Genomic DNA, 24060 nt, shown 5'->3' with positions numbered 1-24060 from the left:
AGTTACTATCTACTTTTCACACTAAGGAAAGTCTAGCTAGATGGGCTAAATATCAAAATTACTAGGTATAGATGGGGACACACTTGATTCTATTCCATCTTATTTTTCAGCTTTGTTTCCAAGTTAGATTTCTTCAAAGAAGTTTCAGCTCAAAGACTCTCAATGAGTAAATTCATGTCCAGTCTAACATGGTGCTATCTTCCTCAGGCACATGGTTCAGAAAAAAAGGATCAAAGTTTGAGTCCAAAGTTTGGCTTCACTTGTTTTGTGTACACTTAGCCAAAGTTAGAGAGCTAATTCAGGATTCTAACTAGTAGGCTGGAAATTGTTGGAACCAAAGCTATGTTGGAGAATTCCTCATTCATACCTGATACCATGATCTCAGCCACTAGCAAACTCTGAGATTCTGTAATGCTATCTTCAGATCCTCTATTCCTGGATGAAACATCCAATGGCATCCCTCGATCTGCTTCACTACCTAGTGAAGATCAAAAGATACGGTTAATTTACCTTTTATGATCAAGAAATTTTGACTTAATTTATATCTATGGCTGTGTGCTGTTTGTTTAAGTTTAGACTTACTTGTACAGTAAGAGCATTCAGGGAAACTAGCGGTGTCTTGGTGACTTAGAAAATCTTGCCCGCTATACCATACCCTCCCAGTTTCTCCCAGAGCACTTGATGGTTGAGGGTTGGGGGAGCCAGAGAGCAAAAAGACAGGACTCTTTTAGGTACCGGCAAATACAATAAGAGTAGAATACTAAAATCCTAATGGACATTATCAACTCACAATCACAACCCACCATCACTAAGGACAAATTAATAAGATGATTTCCCCAACCTGCCTTCCATGTATACTCCTCCTTTAGGCTGCTTTCAATACTTATTTTAACCTGTATTTAGAAATGTGTAAGGGTATAAACAAGTCATAATTTAACATAGGTATGGGACCTATGCAATTCCGTAGTACATAGGAAAAATGGATCTCCTAAAACACTAGGTTCTCAAAGTGTGGTCCTTGGACCCCAGGTTCCCATTGCATGCACAGAGTCCATAAGGTCAAAACTATTTTCACAAAATGCAAATACATGTGACATTGGACATTGGGTAAGACTGGTGGCATCCTAACATGAATTAAGTCTATGGCACTAAACTCAACTAAAAGTCATGTTCTTCACTGTACACATTCACATACACACATACACAAACAAATCCTGTCTCACTTAAGAAGAGCCATGATGAAGCAGTTAAGTATTATTCATTTTTTAAAATCTCAACCATGGAATACTTGGCTCTTTAAAATTCTATATAATAAAATGGGAAGTATATATAAAACATTCTGGGTACATTATGAAGTGACGATGGTTGTCTGGTCATCTGGAGGAAAAGCACTGTGTACTCTTTGAACTGCAAGCTGAAACTAACTTTTTACATTGAACATAATTTTCATTTGGAAGGCTGACTGACAGAGTTTGTTATGGACACTTAGAAATTTGGCAAGCATTTTCTCAAAAATGAGGTGAATCTGTCATTTCAAGAAAAACAACTGACAGTACTTATTGCTAATGATAAAATATCAGCTTCCAAGTGAAAAGTAGAATTTTGAAAAATTTTCTTCTCTACCCTGAGCTTGACTGAAAATACCAAAACTCAAAGGCCTGTCTAATGAGTTTGATGGTAATAATTAATGAATGTGATTTATATGTGTGTGTGACATTTGGAAGATAAGCACAACTCAGGCAATCCATATTTTCATATGACCAACATGACGCCACAAAATCATGCATTGGTAAAAGAGTCACTCAAAGTACAAAATAGACCACTGGATTTTAACATAGTTGGTGACAAAATGTTTATTGGTGTGGCTTCAGATTCACACTGCAACTATGGTTTAAGAAACTACGACCTGTCCAGTTCTGCCATAGTATTGAAAGAAGATACACAAAAAAGTCATCTGAAAAAGCTTTTAAATGATCAATCCTCTTTTCCTAATCCATGTGTGAGGTCAGATTTTCTTCATAGGCTTCAAGCAAAACAACAAAGCAACAGATTTCACACAGAAGCAGATATGAGAATCTATCTGCCCTATATTTAGCCAGACATTAGGATATAAATGCAAAACAGTGCCATTATGCTCACTGTATATTTTTGTTTTAGAAAATAGTTATTTCATTTATTTCCCTAAAAATATGTCATGCTCATACATATTGGAATATTATTATAAGGATATGGATATATTTTTTTAAACTTTAAGTTTTAATTTCAAATATTATACATATTGATAGATATAACCCATATTAACAAAAGCTCTTTGGGGTTTTCAGTCATGTTTAGGAGTGAAAAGGGTCCTGGGGTGACACCTGGTGTCCAATTCTTGATCTTGGCTCAGGTCATGATCTCAGGGCGGTGGCCCCGAGCCCCAGTGTCAGGCTTCCTGCTCAGTGGAAAGTCTGCTTGAGGAGTCGCCCTCTGCCCCTTGCCCCTCACACACACATTTGAGCGCATGCGCATTCTCTCTCTCTCTAACATAAATAAATAAATCTTTTTTAAAAAAGAGTGTAAAGGCGTCCTAAAACAAAAAATATTGACAACTGTTTTTCTAAAGCAACAATCCATGGAAAATTCTGAAAATCCAAAATTTCCAATTCTGGTCCATGGATAATCAATCCTTGTGTTTGCTGCTTGTCTATCACCAAACTTATACCATGCCTACTAGATAAACCAATTTAAAAAAAATCTTTAATACTGCTTTCATCCCCATTCAAGGGAAACAGATCAGCACTACTCGCTACACATCACATTTGATATCTTCTTCCTTCCTCTGCCTCAAAGTCATACTTAGTTTTTTAAACATGGATCCAAACCTTCTCAGGCTACATTCCCTACACTTATTTACTATCCTAAAGTTATTTACTATAAAGGACTTTGCTTTTCATATTAAGACCAGTTATGTGGTAGGATTGTATATAACTACCTCTAAAATTGAGGCCATAAAATGTCTAAACAAAATGTCTCTGAACATTATCTGAGGTGGTCAAATGCTGGCATTTTTCCCCCCCCAAGTTTGGGCCACTCCACTATAAATGCCAGGGAGTGGTGGAGACTGGCACTCAATGTTTTGGATAGTATCTTTTGTTTGTTAGTTTTACAACTAGAGGAGGTCAACTGAATTTAGTCTTTAATAAGAAGCCCAAACTCATGAGAGCAGAAAAACAAAACAAAAAGATTCGGCATCCCTAAAAGCAGGAAAGCATTTTTGGGGGTCAGGTAGGGGGTGCAGAGGGAGAGAGAATCTTTAAGCAGGCTCCACGTCCAGCATGGAGCCCAATGCAGGGCTCGATCTCAGCACCCTGTGATCATGACCTGAGCTGAAACCAAGAGTCAGACACTTAACTGACTGAGCTACCCAGACGCCCCGAAGCAGGGAAGCTTTTAATAACAAAATATTAAACATCAGCAAAAGCATGAGGATTGATGCAGAACTATATCCCTGAGCCAAAATAAGATAATTTAACCATACAATTTATCATCTTACCTGCCGGTATCTGATGGCCATTCAGAGCCAGACACATTTTGCCATCTGGGGCTTTCACGAAACCTTCACGACACAAACACTGAGCAGTTCCAAACCTCTCTTTGCAAATATGTTCACAGCCTCCATTTTGATATAAGCAGAGCTGTGCTCCTTGTGGGGAAAAGAGGTACATTCACAGACGGGCTTGGAGATCAAAAAAAGTGCCATTGAACAGATCACAGCGTACAGCTTTTGGGGGGGAAAATCTCAGTGTATCTAAATGGAGCCTATATCAAGATCTATTTCAGAAGATTTCCTAATGGAGCCAGTTGTAAGATCAGCTCGGAATGTTATTACCTTGTGCATATTTATTGAGTATAGTCAGTACTTTTTTTTTTTTTTAAGATTTTTATTTATTTATTTGACAGAGAGAGAAGGAGATCACAAGCAGGCAGAGAGACAGGCAAAGAGAGAGGGGGAAGCAGGCTCCCTGCTGAGCAGAGAGCTGATGCGATCCCAGGACCCTGGGATCATGACCTGAGCCGAAGGCAGAGGCTTAACCCACTGAGCCACCCAGGTGCCCCAGTATAGTTAGTACTTCTGTTCAAGAAGCTCATTAGGCAGGGACACCTGGGTGGCTCAGTTGGTTAAGCTGCTGCCTTCGGCTCAGGACATGATCCCAGGGTCCTGGGATTGAGTCCCACATCGGGCTCCTTGCTCAGCAGGGAGCCTGCTTCTCTCGCTGCCTCTGCCTGCCTCTCTGCCCGCTTGTGTGTACTCTCTCTCTGACAAATAAATAAATAAAACCTTTTTTTTTTTTTTTAAAAAAAGAAGCTCATTAGGCAGATATGATCCCTATTTGCTGACTCATAATCTAGTCAAACCAACAATCCAGAAGGAAGTTAGTACAGGACACTGATGATGTTCAGGCCCTGGCACTCTCAGGGGGGTAGGGAAATGCCCCAGTCAAGAAAGAAGCTTCTACTGCAAGTATCTAAATCACCCCCCATCCCTCATCCCCACCCTCAGTGCCCTTAACCCAAGACTCCTTGGAAAGGACCAACTTAAGTAGAAGCTGGTCAGGAGAAGCAAACATGAGAATGGAAAGATAAAGCCCAAATTTATTACCAGATTGTCTCAGTTTAAACCCAATCCAAATCTCAGGAAATCTTAACATCCACCCAAATTAGTGAGAATTGCCATACCCTCCTCCTCTCCTATCAATTAAAATAGCTACAGATGCCAGCCAAAGAAACACTGTGTGACATGGCCAGTGTACCTGGTTTTGCCAATGGATGAACTACAACCAGTGATGAAGGCTTCAGCATGCTGCCTCGGAGACGTACCCGGTTTTTGCCCGTCCTCTTGTTCACCCTCATTACCGATGGCATAGTCCAATCCGAGAGCCACACATGGTCCTCAAACACAGCCACAGCAAATGGGTGCCCTGGAAGCAGTTTAAGTCCAAGTTTGAATCCAAGACAAGTACATCTTGTCTTCGCCATGAATATTTTTAAAAGAACAAGGCTTACAACATGCTCACACAATTCCCACACTCAAGCATTCCTTTAATATAGCTGCTAAGCAAGACACACACCACTACCTATGCCTGAACCAGGGAAAACCCACATGGTGAGGGAACCTTGTTCTAGAAGGGGAGGCCGGTGGTATGAGGTGCTCACATTGTCACACAGCATTTGGGGGCATGGGAGAATGTGGGCTGATTGACAGAATATCAAGAAGGAAGAGGCTAGGAAAGCAATGTTGTGTTTGGTGATTCTGTCACTACAGACTAAACTTCAGTGAGTTATTTTACCTCTTTTTTCCACTAGGTTCCTTGTATTTTAAGTGGCAACAATAAGTAGTAGGCTAAATTTGCAAGTTGTTGTAAGGACCTTTAACAATTCGAAGTAACTCAATAACAGTCTCTTTAAATTCCCATCTCCAGCATCACATTTCCCTGCATTGGACCCCCACCTCCTTTCCTGCCTCTCCTGTTATCTAGTTTTAGTGCATTGGCCTGTGCTCCTGGTCTCATTCTTCCTGCCTTCTCTCACACCTTGTTCTGTTAATTATCCCTTTCTTTTATATCTTTACTCTCTTCCTTCTACTAGCTGCCTTCCCTTAGCTCATTAATATCCTCATCTCCTTGACCCCTCTAGCTTCCTTTTGTCTTTTTCCTTCCCATCTTGACCAAGCTGATTAAAAGTCATTTATTATCTACTGCCTCCATTTTCATGGCTCCTATCAGCCCCTAAGGGGGCTCTTCTGACCCCACCTCAACAAACCCACCTCTCCATGCCCCTGGAACTGCCCTGATAAGATATTCAAGTATTTATAGTAAGCAGGGAAATGCTGTAATACACTGTCTCAAATGGTTAGAGGCTAAAGCTAGGGAGCCCCAAATTTGGAAAATTTAATCATGTTCAGTCACATTTCCCAGGCCAGTTTTTTTGCAAATGAGCAGTGGTTTTGGTGGCTTAGAATGAATGTCTCCCTCTTCTGGCAGCAAACTCAAATGACTTGTCCTGGTGACAATGAGTCTCCATCCATCATTACTGACCAGAGCCATTACAAGCATCTTAGTTTTGTTCCCAATTAAAGCCATAAATGCAGCACAGACATTTTTTATATAGCTATGAGGTTTTTTTGTTATGGCAAAATACCTCTAACATAAGATATATCATCTTAACCTAAGCATACATTTTAGTAGTGTTAAGTACATTCACTTCGTTATGCAGCCAACTTCCAGAACTTTTTTATCTTGCAAAACTGAAACTCTAATATCCATTAAACCACAACTTCCCATTTCCCACCCCTCTCAGTCACTGGCAAACATCATTCTACTTTTTCTATGAATGTGGCTATTCTAGATGCGTCAAGTAGATAGAATCATATGGTATTTGTCTTTTGTGCCTGGCTTATTTCACTCACCACAATGTCCCCAGGGTTCACCCATTTGTAGCATGTGTCAGAATTAGCTATTTTTCAAATCTTTTTAAAAATTTTTATTTTTCTTATTTTTAATACTGAAGTATAGTTGATGAGAATTAGCTATAGTTTTTCAACAAATACCTCACACTAGAAATAATCTTCGTTAGTTTTTTAAATAGAAGAGCCATGGTTGAATGTTAGTGAAGAATGAATTTCTTCGGGGGCATCTGGGTGGCTCAGTCAGTTATGCGTCCAACTCTCAATTTCGGCTCAGACCATGATCTCAGAGTTGTGAGATGGAGCCCTGTGTCAGGCTCCACACTGAGCCTGAATGAAGCCTGCTTAAGATTCTCTCTCTTCCTCTGCCCCTCCCCAGTCCCTACCATGCACGTTCTCTTTCATTAAAAAAAAAAAAAAAAGAATGAATGAATAAATGAATGAATCCTTCAATCCTTACATTAAAAATCCCGAGTGAGCTGCCGAGAAGCCACCACTTACTTACATGCCAGCAGATGGCACTGTAATGATGGAAATGGTCACTTAGATCTTTTCATAGCAAATATCTGATAATGGCTTTTTTAAAATTTAAATTCATTTAACATATAATGTATTATTTGTTTCCGGGGTACAGGTCTGTGATTCATGAGTCTTATAGAATATCCAGTGCTCATTACAACATATACCCTCCCCAAAGTCCATCGATAATGGCTTTTAACAGGAAATTGTATTAGTCACAGATTATAACAGCATAGAAATTATTCACAAAGTATCTGTTATGCTTTTTGGGTTAGCATATGGTATCTTTACATTCTGGTTAGGAATTTTCAAATCCTTTTATGCCTTCATGTATCAAAGCTATAATTTCCCATTTATTTGGGTGATGTATTTTTTAAATAATATATCCCCCCCCATGACCTCACAGGAAACATTTTTGTTTTACTCTCTACTGTATCTCCACTTCCCAAAACGATTCCATAAATATCTGTTAAGTGCCTGGATGAGTAAAGCCTATGATCTTACATAAGCTTATGATTTATTGTAAAGTATACCTTTAATTTTTATTTTATTTTTTTTATTTTGACAGACAGATCACAAGTAGGCAGAGAGGCAGGCAGAGAGAAAGGGGGAGGCAGGCTCCCTGCTGAGCAGAGAGCCCGATGTGGGACTCAATCCCAGGACCCTGAGATCATGACCTGAGCTGAAGGCAGAGACTTAACCCACTGAGCCACCCAGGTGCCCCTTATACCCTTAATTTTTAAGGAATCTTGGAAGTATATAAAATTTTTAATTATATTTATCATGATCAATTTAGTGTATAATATATATCTAGAAATTCATCTCCTCTAACCCCAAAAGAATGGACAAAATAAATATGGAGATTATTAATCAGCTTCTTCATAGAAGAGATAGACCATATTTTTTGCATCTACTCAACCAACCAGCTTCTGAATCTTTGAAGCATCTTCAGCATCTCCCTGACTCTCATTTTGATATTCAATCTATTACCAAATTCTTGAAGTTTTTCATTCACAGTGACTTTTTTTTTAATACTCTAATCCTCCATTTTACTTTGAAATGGCAATGTTCTATCTGAGGCCTACATCAACTGTTGACTAGACAACAGTTGTAGCCTCCTGACTAATTTCCTTCTCTCCAGATTTCAATACAACCCTAATACTGCTAACTAAGTGCTTACAGGGAGGTGCCAGTCTTATCATATGTATTTCCTGCTCAAGAAAATGCAGTGGCTCCTGTTATACTCAGTATTTCTCTCTCTCTCTTTAAATTTATTTATTTATGAAAGAGAGAGAGTTCAGGCTCACAGGAGTGGGGGTAAGGACAGAGGGGAAGCAGACTTCCCCCTGAGCAGGGAGCCCAACCCAGGGCTCAATCTCTTTACCTGTGGATCATGGCCAGAGCTGAAACCAACAGTTTCACGCTTAACCGACTGAGCCTCACACGCCCCCAGTATTTCTTTTTTAACATTCAGCATAGACTACAGCATTCTAAATATGTTTATGAACATACATGTCACCCCATGAAAAATCTGAAAATATAATAGGAAAGAAAACTATATTAATCTTTGGTTATGAATGTATATTCATTAATACCTAAAGGTGATACTATGACAGTTGTACAAATGACATTGTCTAAAACCTAACAAATGACAACTGAATAAAGTTCTTATCCCTAAAGAGGTCTTAAAATTTTTAATATTTTCCTTATGATTTTGGGAAATCTTGGCAAAAAGAAATGCTTATAAATCATCATGTTTTTATCCAGTATTCCAATGTGAAGGTAATCTTTGTAGCTCAGAAGTCCCCTAAGAAATCTGTCAGTGTGTTTGTCTCCATACTTCTCTCACCATATATGGCTGAGGCAGGGTGTGTCTGGGGGGTTGAGTGTGTGTGTCTGTCTGTGTGTATGTGTAAACACATTTTGTATCTAACAATTGTCAACACTCAGGACAAAAGGAAGAAATCACCCATCCCAAAGCCTCACCTACATCGTTCTGGGCAAGTCTTTGGCGTTTTGAACCATCCAGATTGGCCATTTCGATCACAGACAGCTTGGCATCACACCAATACAATTTGTCAGTTAAGTAATCAATTGTTATTCCACTGGGCCAGACCAGATCAGAACTAGCTATAACCAGTCGGCCAATGCCTTGAAGGGAAGAACTTTCAATTCGTGGCTTAATCCCCATATCAGTCCAGAATAATTTCCTTTAATCAAGAAAGCATACAACAAATAAAATTTGCATGAAAAAAAATTCTTCCATTCTTTCATCACTGAAAACGTCAATGTAAATCACTTTAGAATAAACTGAAGTGGTACACCAAGGAATATAGAAAGTATACCAGTGTACTCCGGACATATAATGTTCTCAATAGCAAAAATTATCTTGTCTGGGTAGAGCATCTTGGACAGGAAATGCTGAATTAAGTCTCAGATCATTGGATAAAGAAGAAATAAATAAGTCAGTTTGAAAAATTGAACTATATTGCTAATTGAAAGTGTGTTCAAGAACATATTCTTAAATTAGCATTTCATGCTGCAAAAGGCAATACAATCTTGTTAGCCTGTCCCTCTGCTATGCATTTATAAAACTCACTATACATGTAAAATTGCAACATAAAGGAAATAGCATATTTATTTGTTATCTAGTTTTATACAGTGTACTCAGTTAACTTGGTCAATTTTAAGTTACATGAATTGGATGCTAAGGCACATTTTTTGAGGTCAATATGGTTCATTATCTTTTATACTGGTTTGTTTAGAGATGGTTACATTCTCACTTTTTAAATCACTTGGCTGGCTCCAAATCAATTACCAATTACTGCCAGTATATTATTTCCCACAGACCACCATAAAATTCCCATTAGAAATATAATAGGGCTAGTTTTTAATCCTTGTTTTTTAACAACTAGGAAGGAATCCACTATTTTCCTTAATTCTCTAAACTTAAACCAACATTTTTTGCCAATATGTCAAATTCACAATTACCAACATAGTCTTCTCATCTTTCATGGTTTCTATTTCCAGTTGTCTACATCTAGGAATGACCTATCATTCAAACTCATCTTATGTTTTCTCTAAATAGAATTCATAAGCCATGAAATCCAAATACCATCCTTCGTTCAGGAGAGCAATAATGTAGATTTTTAAAGAAAGTAGTTTCATGGGCTTGCATCCAATTGGTTAATGAATTACACCCCCACTCCTGCTTTAAAAAAAATTAAATTGGCTTAAAAGGAACGTTATGGGAATAACAAAACTTTTATGTAAGAATAGAAAGTCAAAAGACATAAAAGGATGAGGAAGTCATGCTAGCTATATCATTTCTGAAAGTTTAAACCAGTCTCATGGATTTTCTTGATTTCTGACTCCCCTGAACACCTGAGGTCTTAAGACAAATTTTGGACACTAGTACATCAAACATGAACTCTCATGACCTCTATGGGAAAGTGCCTTATTTTCACAAATCCTTACTTGGCCATTGGATGAACAGCAATTCCTCGTGGCTGAGAGAGGTCCTCCCTGACGATTATTTCACGATGTTTTCCATTTAAATCACTCCCTTCAATGAGAGATTTCCTAAGATGCATGTAATAAAAAGGAGCTTGTTACATCAACTTTACTTTTTAAACAAACATACTCCTTCTCCCTGTTACTTACTGAAATGCAAAGATAGGCATTCTAAACTACCTCCATCGCATGTGTGCACACACATACCCACATACTCTCAACACAAGTCAAGGTCATCACACGTACATACACATATGCCAGGACATACACTCATGAATTCTATGTTTTTTAAACAGCCTTTTAATCAGCATGCCAGTATTTATCCCACACAACTAAAATACACAGTACAAGGATAAGGTAAGAGGAGACTGGGTCAGGGGCCTGGCAGGGACAAAGTCAGGAGTGTAAATACCACTGACCCCTTTTCTTCACAACCTCCCAGCTCCTGCTGAACCCACTGAAAGCCAGAGGGGAGCTGCTGTCTTCTTCATGGTCACAGATCACAGGGAGGAGAGAGAGTAGGCCTCGAAGGGTGACAGAGGCAGCTGGCACAAGGACAGCAGAGGCGAGATTTCTGTTGACTTTGTTTTCTTCCATATGATTCGAAGACAAATGGGAGTACTGAAATATTATTGCTCTTCTTTACATTAAAAAAAAATAGGGGTGCCTGGGTGGCTCAGTTGGTTAAGTGTCTGCCTTAAGCTCAGGTCATCCTCCCAGGGTCCTGGGATCAAGTCCTGCCTTGGGCTCCTTGCTCAGCGTGGAGCCTCCTTCTCCCTCTGCCTGTTGCTCCCCCTGCTTGTGCGGTCCCCCCTGACAAATAAATAAATTTTAAAAATTAAAAAAAAAAAAACACCTTCTGGAATCTGGCAGAGGAGAAAATCCTCATTTCCTGATTTTTCTATTTGTTAAACTGACCTTTATTACAAGTAAGTATTTACTGAGCACCTACTATGTATCAAAGATTTGCTGAAGCATTAGAGACAACAGTAAACAAAACCCTGCCTCTGTCCTTATAGAGCTCAGAGTCCCATAGGAGAGGTTGAGGGAATTATAGTCTAGGGAACATAAAGAATGCAAGTGGCAGACTTAAGACAGATGCCCTATTCCAGCATGCCTCACCCTGTTTACTAACCTGGGCTTCCAAGCAGCAACCAGGAGCTGGCAGGACCACAGGCTGAGAGGATAAGAACCTTCCCTCCCACCCCGTCTCATCTCCTCAGCCTGTTTCCCTACTGTACACAGGAAAGTATAATTATCTTTAATTCATTCAACCAACATCTGGAAAGGCCTATCTCTTGCTCTTGTGGGCAATGTCCACATAAAACAGGCCTGACCAGAAACACAGGGCAGAACTGTTCTCTCCTCCCTGTTCTACTAAACACTAAGGAGGTCTCTGCATGGTTTATGTGAGTGTACTTTCTAGCCACTCGGTGGGAAAGGGGTTTCATATAGTCCTCCTCATAGTTTCTGTGCGGGAGGGAGGCAAAGGCAAAAATGGCTCAGAGCCTGTGCTGGTCAAGTACACAGTACAAACCACCAACTCAGGGCACTGGATAACTGGAAGCCATTTGCACAACAGAGTCACTCTTAAAAGATAATTCTATTTCCAGATGAAGTGATCCATCGCCAAGGTACTGCCCGCTGGAAGGTATTTTTGAACTCGATGTGTCAACTGTCATTGAACCTTTCCCTGAGTGGGAGGGAAGGAATTCTGAGGCCACTTGCTTGTGACCAGGGGAGAGAAAACTGTTAGTTCTGATCTCATGGCTACATCATCTCTAAATTCTTACTGTTTTGAGCAGGAGTGAACTGATGAGAACCAAGACGGACGTAAGCTCCTGACGTTGGATCTGTCTTAGGCAGGAATTCTGGAATTTACTTTCACAGCTCCCCAGGAGCTCACCCAGTAATACACTTCTATTTCATTCAGCCAGAAAGCAAATCTCTAACTCCAGTGTAGGTGATGAGAAAGCAAAGACAAGCGTGGACATCTGGGTGTACACGAGTTCAAGCAAGAACGTTGATCTAAGGCAGCATCTTTCTCTTTTTTTCCATGATCTAATTGGTCTCAATGCCTCTGGGATGCCCCAAAACCCACCCTGTTTCCAGGCCAGGACTTGTCCACCCAGAGCCCTGGAAGAGTGATTTATACCTCCCAGGAGGTATAAATCATGAGCAAACATATATTTTTGCCCTCTTAATTCATTTTTGCTGGGCATTTGACTTTAAGAATCAGGATTCCTTAATGCTAAATAATAGCATTGACAGTGGAATGATCAATTAGCTTCCTTCCTACAGTGAGATGTTATTGTGAATATGTCTTTTCCTCCGCCAATATAAACTGTAAGCATCCACTCTGGTTCTTTCAATTGGCTAAGAGTTACCATATAATCTAATATCATGAGCTTGGAATCTCAGTTATTTAAATCCAATTTCTAGCTAATATCGAGGTTTTCAAGCTATAAACCTCTCATTTCCAGACAAATTAAAGGTTTCCTTTTAACAGCTGCCATTAGAGGGAAGAGGACTTAGAAGGGCTTGTTATTACCGAAGTCCGTGAACTAGGGAAGTTGAGGTCTGATTCTCCAGCCCACAGAGGTGCCTATCTCCTGAAGGCATTGCCTTGCAATAGGTACCATGGGGCCATTAATCAAACACTGAAAATTAAAGGTGCCATGCAAATGCAGGAAATATGAGGAGACCTGGCATTCTTGGAGAGGCCAAGAGCATCTGACATCTGCTGTCCGGATCAACGTTTACCTTTCTGGGAACAGCCGCAGACAAACTCTGTTATTACGCACAACTGACATTTTAAAATGTCCTTTTAAGTAGGTTCCACACAGAGGAGGCTGTTATTATGATTTTTATCATTACTACAACTAAAACTCCAGATCTACTTCTTGCTGGCTGCTTGCCATTGGGGAAGCTACCTTACCTCTTTAATTCCCAGGTTTTTTCATCTTTAAATTGGGGATAAGAAAACTTACCTTTTGGGGATTCACAGTGTCATGACTATAAAGCTCTTAGCATAACATCTGATGCATTTCAGATATTCAATAAATAAATATCCAAAGAATAAAGGAATAAAGGTATGTTTAAGTAAATAAACAAAAATGAATGAATGAATGAAAATGGACTACTGTGAATATTAAAGTACCATGTTATCAATAACTGTACACCATGCCATACATCTGACTCATTTTTAAAACACCATTTGTCTCCCATGAATTATCCAGACCAAAAAAATTTTCTGGGACATAGGAAAACTACCCCCAGGTCTATAAACCTGTTCCCTGGGACTTCTCCTTCTGGATTGGGACCACTGACTTCCTAGAGGTGAAATCCTAATTAATTCTACCTTCTTTCACTTTAACACAGTTGCATAGGTTGACTGCCATCACACTCTGTGGCTTTAAGTGCTCTGATCAAACATCCTAGAGCACAGAGAATTTCTCATACCGTCTTGTGACAGCTGCCTGTTCTCTGAGGTTAGCGGCCTCTCTCAGAAGCAAGGAGTGGCCCTCAATAGCACACAGAAAAGACGCAGCCACTTCCTTTCCCCACCCTCCTCCCACCACCACCATTCCTGGGGTTCACACAAGCCACACACACACCAAGCACATCTGCCCCTCTACAGCCAGGGGAGCAGTACGCCCAGAGGACAGAAACAGCCTAGCTTCTCTCTAGTTCTGGGAAAGCCAGCATCACGGCAAGTAGACCATCTCTCCACTCTCGTGAAGACTTGGCTCATAACTCCCACGTTCAGCCTTGCTCCCTCCTCTCATGCTTATTCATGAGGAGACAGCATGTGCCTTCTGGTCTGTACAGTGAGGGGTGGGGTTAGCTGATCCCTGGAGCCTCTTCCAAGACCCGTCAGGTGTGCACACCCTTCATCTGGCAATTATTTATGCATCACCTTCTTCCTACATCTCTTATACTGATACGTGGAACAAGCATTTGCCCACGTTACCGGGGATATGGGGTATCCAGAGCAGATGCTCAGAGGATGCTCAGTGATTGTATTCAGACAGGCTTTGCCTTTCTCTGATCACAGCCTGAAGATCAAAAGCCAAGGTTACGTCCTTGGTCCTCACAATTCTCCCTTGGATACAGATCCAGTCTTGATGAAACAAGGACTACCCTGTCTGGTAGTGTGGGGGGGAGTGGAGGGAATGTGGACAGCATCAGGGGCATCTTTCCTCCAGTCTCACCCAAGTGCCCAGCAATATTCTCTTGGGTTCAAAGTGGAGGCTGAGACCAGCGCTATCACCTACATCTCACTCCCATCCCACGTGGCTTACAAGTGAAGGAGGAAGCATACCCCCTGTCCGTCCAGTAGAATTTACGCTCAATCCAATCTATGGCAAGACCTTCTGGCACATCTATATCTTCCTCAATAAGCCTTTCTCGCTGGGAACCATCCATATTAGCTCTCTCTATCCACTTCAGGGCTATATGGGCGAAGTATATCTACAAAAAAGAACACAGGCATTTCTATCTGATTTGTTTTTTAAAATTAATGTGGAATATATATACAGACATGGTTAGTAAATCTTAAGATCATATAGTGCAACCACTAAGAACTTGGCTTTGGAGATAGACACACCTGCAATGGAATTCCACATTTCACTTCTGCTGCTTCCCAGATGTGTGTAAACATAACCAGCTTCCTCCAGGTCTCAGACCCTCAGTGTCATCATTGGTTAAATGGGGGTAATAATATGAATCCAAAAAGGAGATATACCTATATCTGTGTACATTTATTTACATATCGATATAGATCTATCCCTATGCCTGGCACATATTTCTATTACCACTGGGTAATTTGTTAATCTTTGATAACTGGTCAATAACCAAGCCATTGTACTTGAACTCTAACGGCTTCTACAGCCTGAAAGGGAGCAATGATCAACAGTTTAGTGGGGGCTACAAGCTGGGCTGTGTCTTCCACTGCTCAACCCACAGCCCTACACGTCCCTACAAGTCTGGAGACACAGGTTTGTCTCCCGGTTCAGGCCCTTCTTTGTTTGAATTGAGTTGGCCAAGTCATTAAACTCAATCTTCTCAACTGGAAAAATCACAAAGTTAAACTAGATATTTGCTAACGTTTATTTCATCTCTAACCATATTTAATTGCATTTTAATTAATCCATCTTCAACAGAACATTAACTTGCAAGTGCAAAGCTCTTTTTCACTCTCCTATGCAGACTAGCCAACGGGTACAAGAATTTTGTGAGAGTGTTAAAAAATGCCGTGGGTCAGCTGACAATTTAATGATATAGCATTTGTGGACTTTAGCTACATAGATATGTGTACATAAACTTATAATCAATGATGAGAATGTTCATGAAGTGGTAATTCATTAACCAATGGGTTATCATCTTTCGCTGCAGATGAAACAGAAAAGGTTCTATTCCATAAGACAAAAATGGGTACTTCTCCTATTAAAAAACACTAAGCTAGAGCTCTTCTCAAACTCAAGTGTACACCCGAATCACCTGGAAATCTTGTTAAAATGCAGACTCTGCTTCAGAGGTCAGAGGTGAAGCCTGGGAGTCCGCAGTACTAACAAGCCCAGGAGGTAACAGCGCTGCCGGTCCAAGGACCCCAGTTGGAAGAGCAAGAACAGGAGAACTTGACGAGGGAAATGAAAAACAGCCACATGACTGCAAGTTCTTCTAGGTCTCTTTAGTCACCTTATAAATGCTGACTATGTCAGTAAAAAAAAACTAGTTTGGTAACAAATGAATCTTGAACTGATTTTTTTCCTATTAGTTATTTTCTTTCTATTAATATAATTCTTCCAGGAAGGCATATAGATTCGGTTCAAGGAAAAGAAAGAAGGACTTTTTTTTTTGTTAGTGTTTAAGTATAAAGCTTCTCTTTGCAAAAAGAGTTATATTTGGCTATCAAACCATAGCAATTAAACACAATCAATCTGCTTCACTGTCTCCTTCGACCATTTACCAGACTGCTTCAAATCAGGAAGACACAAAAATACAAAGTTTAAAACTCTAGGGATGAATGCACTATCTAGTCATAACTAAATAATTAATTAATAGCTATGTAAATGTATAACTACCGTATGATTAAACTCCAGAAGATACCATATCATTTCAAGCCCATTCTAACCCAGCACAAATATAATCCACCCTAGCCCTCCACCACTTCCGCTATTGGCAAATAACGGAAAACCTATTTATGGCAGTCCTCCCATGGGTACAGCACTGTGCTAGCCTCCCAATCTCATTTCCAAAGAGGAGACTAAATTTAAAAGCCTGCTCAATCATTTCCAATAAAATAGCTGAGTCACAGTAAGGGCCAGGGTAGGGTTATAAGAATAGGAAAGCCCTTAACATTTCCCAAATTACGCTCCAGTGTCTGTATCTACATTTCTCTGAGTCTAATCACTCTGAAGTTAGCAGAGGATTTTCAAGTAGCTCAGGTCATCTGCTGGGATAAAATCCTCTACTCTGTCCTTAAGGCATAGCCACCTCTGTTCAACAACAAAGCCATACCTTATTTTCCACAGGGTCGTGATCAAGGGCAAAAACCGTTCCCATCTGCTGGCTGAGCAGGGTTCCATACTCTGTTCCATCAAAATGCAAGCGTCGAATGTCTTGAGAATTGGCAAACAGTAAAAATGGCTGTGGTCCTGTTAACCAAATTCAAGTATGCCTCCATTTAAAATATGCCTTGGAACCCAATAAGCACTTCTGACTTCTCCTTTTCATCGTGCCCTCTTTCTGCAGTTCTTACCTACTTAATATCCCACCAGTGTGGTGTAGATTAAGACAGGGAAGAAGATTTCTCCTATGAGGCGACATTTTACCAGAATTGCATTTTACCGGATTCCCCCCTGTCTAGGTGCCTGCTTTTAAAATGCAAATTACTTATAAAAAGAGCCGGCATTAAATAGCCAGCACCATAGCTAGATAGTGCAAGTCTTAGTGCCATAATCTCCATGATTCACACATATGGAAACATACTAATGTTAGCAGATAATATTAATTCATGTTGGGATAAACACACTTCTCTGACCTGGGCACTTCTGAAAGGGGGACATTATTATTCGAGTTAATAACAAGACCCCTGATCATTTTCAAGCTCAGATTACGCTATATTCACGAAGGCCCTGAGAAGTTAAGAGTATTGGGGTCTAAGGCAAACTCTGCAGGCTCCTCATTATGTTACCCCAGATTATAAGCATAATGAACCTCAGGAGAGATAATATCAATTTGATATAAATCTAGGAATCCAAGGCTGTTGAAGGACACATGAGATAGAATGACAGCAGATGAAAAAATTATTCAAGCATTCAACTGCATATTAAATCTTGACATAAAAACGACAGAATTTGTCAAAGTATTATGATGGTTACATTCTCTGAAGAGATGGAAATCAAATCAATCAACAAATATTTATTAAACATCTCTAAACTATGAAGTCTTTTAAAACAGTTCTGGTCATGATTTTCACATATACTGGAATGACATACTTGATGTAATGGCAAATCTTTGCTGAGTGCTGATAAACTAGAAATATTCCTCAAAAACATGATTATTTATTTATGTAATTCTTATTTATATTGACAATGTGATTCATTTTCTATATCCAGAAAAATAAAAAATCAGACATTCCACTCAGAAGCCAAACACAATTTAATTCCCCATCTTTCTAAATAAAATGTTTTCATATAATCTTTTTGCAGAGACATGCTTTCAAACATCCACAGCACTAACCTGATGCCACACAGCTTTTTTTGTCCAGTTGTAGGTCATACCCAGGAAAGCAACCACATTCCCAGGAGACTGGGCTGAGAGGGAGGCAGAGCTGGCTACACCCACCATTATCAGGTGACGAACAGCCTACAAAAACAAGCACTTGCTGATGACACCATGTCACTCAAAAATATAACAATTTTTCATCAAAACATTGAGTGAGCCCAATACGTGAGGGTTTTTAAAACCATTTCCACAATCCTTTGTACTGCTGCAATCACAGTTATTTTTCAGAGACTAGGAGGAAATTTGTCACCATATTCTATTTTCCTATAACCTTATAGCTTGAATGTTAACCCTTCACATGGCAACAGCCCCTGTCCTCCGTTCTACCACTGAATTTGAAGATCAGTGCACTGACAGCGGCTTGAATAAGGAATATATTTTGATGAGTTTGACAACTGTTCCAACTCTTGCTAGTGAGTAATATATTTTTTTCTCACATATATTTTTGGACTCATGATTTTTTTTTTTTTGCTTTCTTTGTTTTTTTTAAAAAAAAGCCACATATATCTCTTATGCTGATTTTAAGTTACATCTAGCCCACTATATGCTTAAGTCTCCAAGAAGATGAAGTAGAGAGGTATTTATTAGTTGCAAGGAATAGGCTAAAAACTCTGCACCCATCATCTTGTTCGATGCTGGCCACAAATCCAGGGAGCAGGGCTGACTAACTTCTACAGATGAAAAAAGTGAGACTAAGGAAGGGCAAGTAACTAGTCCAAAATAACACTGCTACCAACAGGTAGTACTACCTCAGAGCTGCCTGATTTCAAAGCCCTTGCCCTTAACAACTACACCATGCTGTCTAAAACAGAAAATATGTCAATAAAACCTTATATAAATGTATATGTTACTCTGTTGCACAAATATCTTTTAATGTGTAATGTTGGAAAGTCTCTTCTCCTTTATAAATAAGATCAATCTTTAGGTGTCACTCAGAAAATTAGTGTTTGCAAACAAACAAAAAGTCAATAAACTTACCACTACATGTTTTTCCATCGTTCTCAAGCACTGAGCCTTCAGGACAGAAACATACGGGACCATCTGATGTCAGAACACAGTCATAGCTACACTTGGACGTATTGCTTGGACAGGAAATTAATTCTAATTAATGAAGCATAAGGTCAAGATTAGTGTTAAATCAGATTTGTGAAAATTCAGCAAAATCAACTGCTAACAAAAATGCTATGCTAAAAAGAGTAAGTTAAATCAGGGTTCAGACATTTATGAAATGCTATGGTAAGAGAGATGTAAAAATAAAGAAGGATCTCAAATCTAAAAAAATTAAAGAAAGACTTTATTTTGGAAAGTGCTTCTAGCTTCCTCTAAGTTTCTTTTATGTCAACTATTTTCAAAGTTACTAGTCATCAAAATATTTTTTGAAAGATTTTATTTATTTATTTGACAGACAGAGAGTACAAGTAGGCAGAGAGGCAGGCAGAGAGAGAAGAGGAAACAGGTTCCCTACCGAGCAGAGATCCCGATGCGGGGCTCGATCCCAGGACCCTGGGATCATGACCCAAGCCGAAGGCAGAAGGCTTTAACCCACTGAGCCACCCAGGTGCCCCAGTCATCAAAATATTTTAAATGGAACTTAGTTAAATGGTTTGCAAGTTCATCTGGAAAACTAATTGTATATGTAAAAAAAAAAATTGAGAACATTGTATGAGCATGGTTAGGTGTAGGAAGAGAATGAAAGGCTCTGAACAAACATCAAAATGTATCATAAAGGAGCATTAATTAAATGAGTGCAGGATTAGACAGAGAGGATAACAGAACCAGATAGAAAACTCAATTTAGAAAAGACGCAAGTATGTATAAGAATGTAGTGTGTGATAGAAGTATTTTTTTTTAAGATTTATTTATTTATTTGAGAGAGAGAGAGCATGAGTGCATGCATGCATGAGTTGCAGGAGTGGGAGGGGAACAGAATCTTCAGATAGACTCCCCACTGAGCACAGAGCCTCAGACAATCCCAGGACCCATGAGATCATGACCTGAGCCAAAACCAAGAGTCCAGATGCTTAACTGATTGAGCCACCTAGGTGCCCCTGTGGTAATGTTATTTTAAATCACAGAGCATGTGAAAGATCATCCAATATGGCACAGAAATAATCGAGAAATGATTTGAGGCAAAAGTTAAATCCTTACCTTACACCATACATCAAAATAAATTCCAAGTAAATCAAAGATTAAAATATAAAATGTGTGTACCATAGAGGTCTTAGAAGCTTTGAAAATCAAGTGAGATTATGCATGTCATGCTTGACACGCATTGGATTCCATAACAGATTAACATCATGCACTTATGTATATTTGCAACAGGTAAATCCCATGGTATGAGAAGAAGGGCAAATTCCACAGACAAGCACAAATGTAGTGGGTGATTTCCAAAAAACTCATTACCATCTACCTATTTTTAAAAGCCTCAAATGCCATAAGTACTTTGACACTCAGACTGACCTACTCACTATCATCTCTGGAACAGGACTAGACAATATACATGGTTTTAAACATTAATTTCTACTTAGCTATGTTAGTAAGAAATCTATAGGAAGGACCTGAGTATGTGATCCTAAATTGAAAATGGGTGTGTCCGTATACATTCATAGCATATTTCTCTTTTTATTTATTTTATTTTTTTATTTTTTAAGATTTTATTTATTTTTTTTGACAGAGAGAGAGCACAAGTAGATGGAGCAGCAAGCAGAGGAAGAGGGAGAAGTAGGCTCCCTGCTGAGCAGGGAGCCCAATGTGGGGCTCGATCCCAGAATCCTGGGATCATGACCTGAGCTGAAGGCAGCCGCTTATCTGACTGAGCCACCCAGGTGTGCCCATATTTCTCTTTTTAAAAAGCGTATTCCTAGCTCTGATGCCCCAAAAGGATAGACACAATGACTAACTTAATAGCAGGTTATGTTCTCTAAACATAATTTTCTCAATAAAAAGGAGCACTGCTCTTTAAGAAATTGCAAATGCCACGCCTAGAACAGAGAATATACAAGATAAGCCTGGAAAGTATGTCCTATGAGATAACAAGGCAACTTTTGAAGACTACTGGGGTCTTTGAAGAGCCTCCCACTGGCCAAGGAGAAGTCAATTTGCTCATCGGTAAGGACAACTGTGATAGGTTGAACCATATTAAAAATGTTAAACAGCCATGACTTCACAATAATTAATTTTTAAAAAACACTCACCATTCATCTTTGGAGAATGTTAAGGAACCATATCATTTACGTATATAAATAAAGGAAGAAAAAAAATTCAACATTTAGGGGCACCTGGGTGGCTCAGTGGGTTAAAGCCTCTGCCTTCAGCTCAGGTCATGATCCCAGGGTCCTGGGATCGAGCCCCACGTCGGGCTCCCTGCTCAGCAGGGAGCCTGCTTCCTCCTCTCTCTCTGCCTGCCTCTCTGCCTACTTGCGATCTCTGTCTGTCAAATAAAAAAAAAAAAAAAAAAAAAAAAATTCAACATTTATCCTGACTTTAATGTAAGAATTCTATCTTGAGGTAACAAAAAAGTTAATGAAAGAAAGTGCTCTTTATGAAGCACAACTAAGACTAAATAATACAACTAGATCTCACCATTTGAAACCCTTGGTGAAGTCATGGACCTATATGTTATTGTTAATGGCCACTGCAACCATTCATTGAAAGACCATTGGACTCTGGTCACTCCCAACCATCTTAGTGTCTTCTCTTGTTTGAAAACTGTCCTGTACCTAAGGCAGGAAGATGGTGTCCTCATAGAACAAGAAAAAGTTGCTGGAATAGATCAACTCTAGGCTCCAACCCATTATGAAGAGTGGAAAGTGCATACTGCAGTACAAGAAAACTCTGAAAATGATTAGACAAGGCAAACAAAACTGGTCATCCTCATCAACAACTGTTGCCCAACCTTGCAGAAGTCTAAAATAGAGTACTGTGCCATGTTGGCCAAAACTAGTATCCATCACTACAGTGACAATAACATTAAATTAGGCACAGCATGTGGAAAATATCAGAGAGGTCATTAACACACTAGCTGTTAATGACCCAGGTGATTTTGATGTCTTCAGATTTATGTCCAAATAGCTTTCATGGAAGGCATCAGAGTAAGAAGATACTAAGCTCACCTCATCCTATGGATACACCTAGGTAACACCCATATCAGGGTAAATAACCCAGAAAACAACCTGAAGACTGTGGGAGACAACCTCTCCATAGCTAGTTGTAGAGACATGGCTGGGAACAAACTGACATGGCAAGACATCCCTTGGGAGGGAGTGCCACTCCAAGTATGAAGAATGGGGAAGAGCAGACCCCATCACAGTCACCCCAGGCACAGGGGGAACCACCCTGGGAAGATGAAGCCCCATAACATTTAGCTATGAAAACCAGAGGGGCTTGGCTCAACACCAGGACCTTTCAATACCAGTGGGCTCAGCTCTGGGAGAGCTGGAGGGCAAGAGGAAACTGAATCCCTACCTTTAACGAGATAACATGACAAAGAGCCTCAGGGAGATACAGCATAGAAGCAGCAGTGAGAAAAACACCTGGAGTATACAAGAAGGAGATTTATTTACTAATCTCAGAATGTTCACAGGAGGGGCAAGGATCTTCAGGTGACTTCCCCAAGAATAAAAGAGCTGGCTAGTGCTATTTCTCTCCCCTATCCTCTGGCCCAGATACACAGACTCCTGTGCGAGCCAGAAGTGCCAACATTCTCCACCTAGCTTACTAACAACACACCTTGCCCCCACCCTCTCCTGTGGACCCCTACTGCATCTAACCTGCCCTAGGCAAGCGTTCCACGTGGCTCCACAACATTGGCTTTATGCAAGCAGCCCAGTCAGGGGTCAGACCTACTCCAAAGTGACTCCTGTCCTGAGGAGAGGGGAAGATAACCACACACACCAGTTTGACTGCAACTCCAGCAGCAGGCTGGGGACAGACATCAAGTCTGACTGCAAGCCCTAGCCACCACTGAAATCCTGACAACACAGGGAGAGTACCCTGCAGTGTGGTGCAGCCACAGCTCTGGCAAACATCTGTTGTGACCCAACTCAACCACAAAGTGGCCCCAAACTGGCCCATTAATAACACAAGGGTCAAAGATGTACACAGTCATGATTATATTTATTCAATACTGGAAATCCCAGCCACAGCAATTAGACAACAAATTGGTAGGGAAGATGAAAAACTCTCACCACTTGTAGATGACATGATACTATATAGGGAACACCCCAAAGACTCCATCGAAAAACTATTCAAACTGATAAATGAATTCAGTAAAGTCACAGGACACAAAATCAATGTACAGAAATCTCCTGTATTCCTACATACTAATAATGAAGCTACAGAAAGTGAAATTAAGAAAAACAAATCACGTTCACAATTGCACCAAAACCAGTAAAATATCAGGAATAAATTTAACCAAAGAGGTGAGAAACCTGTACTCTAAAAACTAAAACACGGATAAAAACAAATTCAAGATGACACAAAGAGATAGAAAGACATTCCATGTTCATGGATTGGAAGAATAACTATTGTTAAAATGATTATACTACCCAAAACAATCTACAGATTTAATGTAACCCCTATCAAAATACCAATATCATTTTTTACAGAATGAAACTAAAACAAATAATCCTGACATTTGCATGGAACGCGAAAAGACTGAATAGCCAAAGCAACCTTGAAAACAAAAAACAAAACTGGAGATCACAATCTCAGATTTCAAAATATACTAAAATACTGTAGTGATCAAAATAGTGTGGTGCTGGCATACATATAGATACATAAATCAATAGAAC

The 24060-nt window shown here is 39.8% G+C and overlaps 1 protein-coding gene across 1 annotated transcript in view; it reads right to left on the bottom strand.

Annotated features, from left to right (window-relative positions):
- Nucleotides 1-24060, bottom strand: part of EGF (epidermal growth factor) — a 96901-nt gene that overhangs the window by 24752 nt on the left and 48089 nt on the right. The window contains exons 8-16 of the mRNA XM_080796935.1: nt 19247-19369; nt 18224-18349; nt 17000-17136; nt 14802-14950; nt 10442-10546; nt 8951-9174; nt 4794-4961; nt 3536-3685; nt 368-478 (exon numbers count right to left, since the gene is read on the bottom strand). Of these exons, the coding sequence (XP_080653061.1) occupies nt 368-478; nt 3536-3685; nt 4794-4961; nt 8951-9174; nt 10442-10546; nt 14802-14950; nt 17000-17136; nt 18224-18349; nt 19247-19369 (1293 nt within the window). The remainder of the gene's footprint in view (nt 1-367; nt 479-3535; nt 3686-4793; nt 4962-8950; nt 9175-10441; nt 10547-14801; nt 14951-16999; nt 17137-18223; nt 18350-19246; nt 19370-24060) is intronic.

The sequence above is a fragment of the Martes martes genome (assembly GCF_963455335.1).
Source record: "Martes martes genome assembly, chromosome: 2".
NCBI classification, from domain to species: domain Eukaryota; kingdom Metazoa; phylum Chordata; class Mammalia; order Carnivora; family Mustelidae; genus Martes; species Martes martes.
Note: the sequence above shows the minus strand (reverse complement) of the source record. Positions and strands in the feature narration are given on the sequence as shown.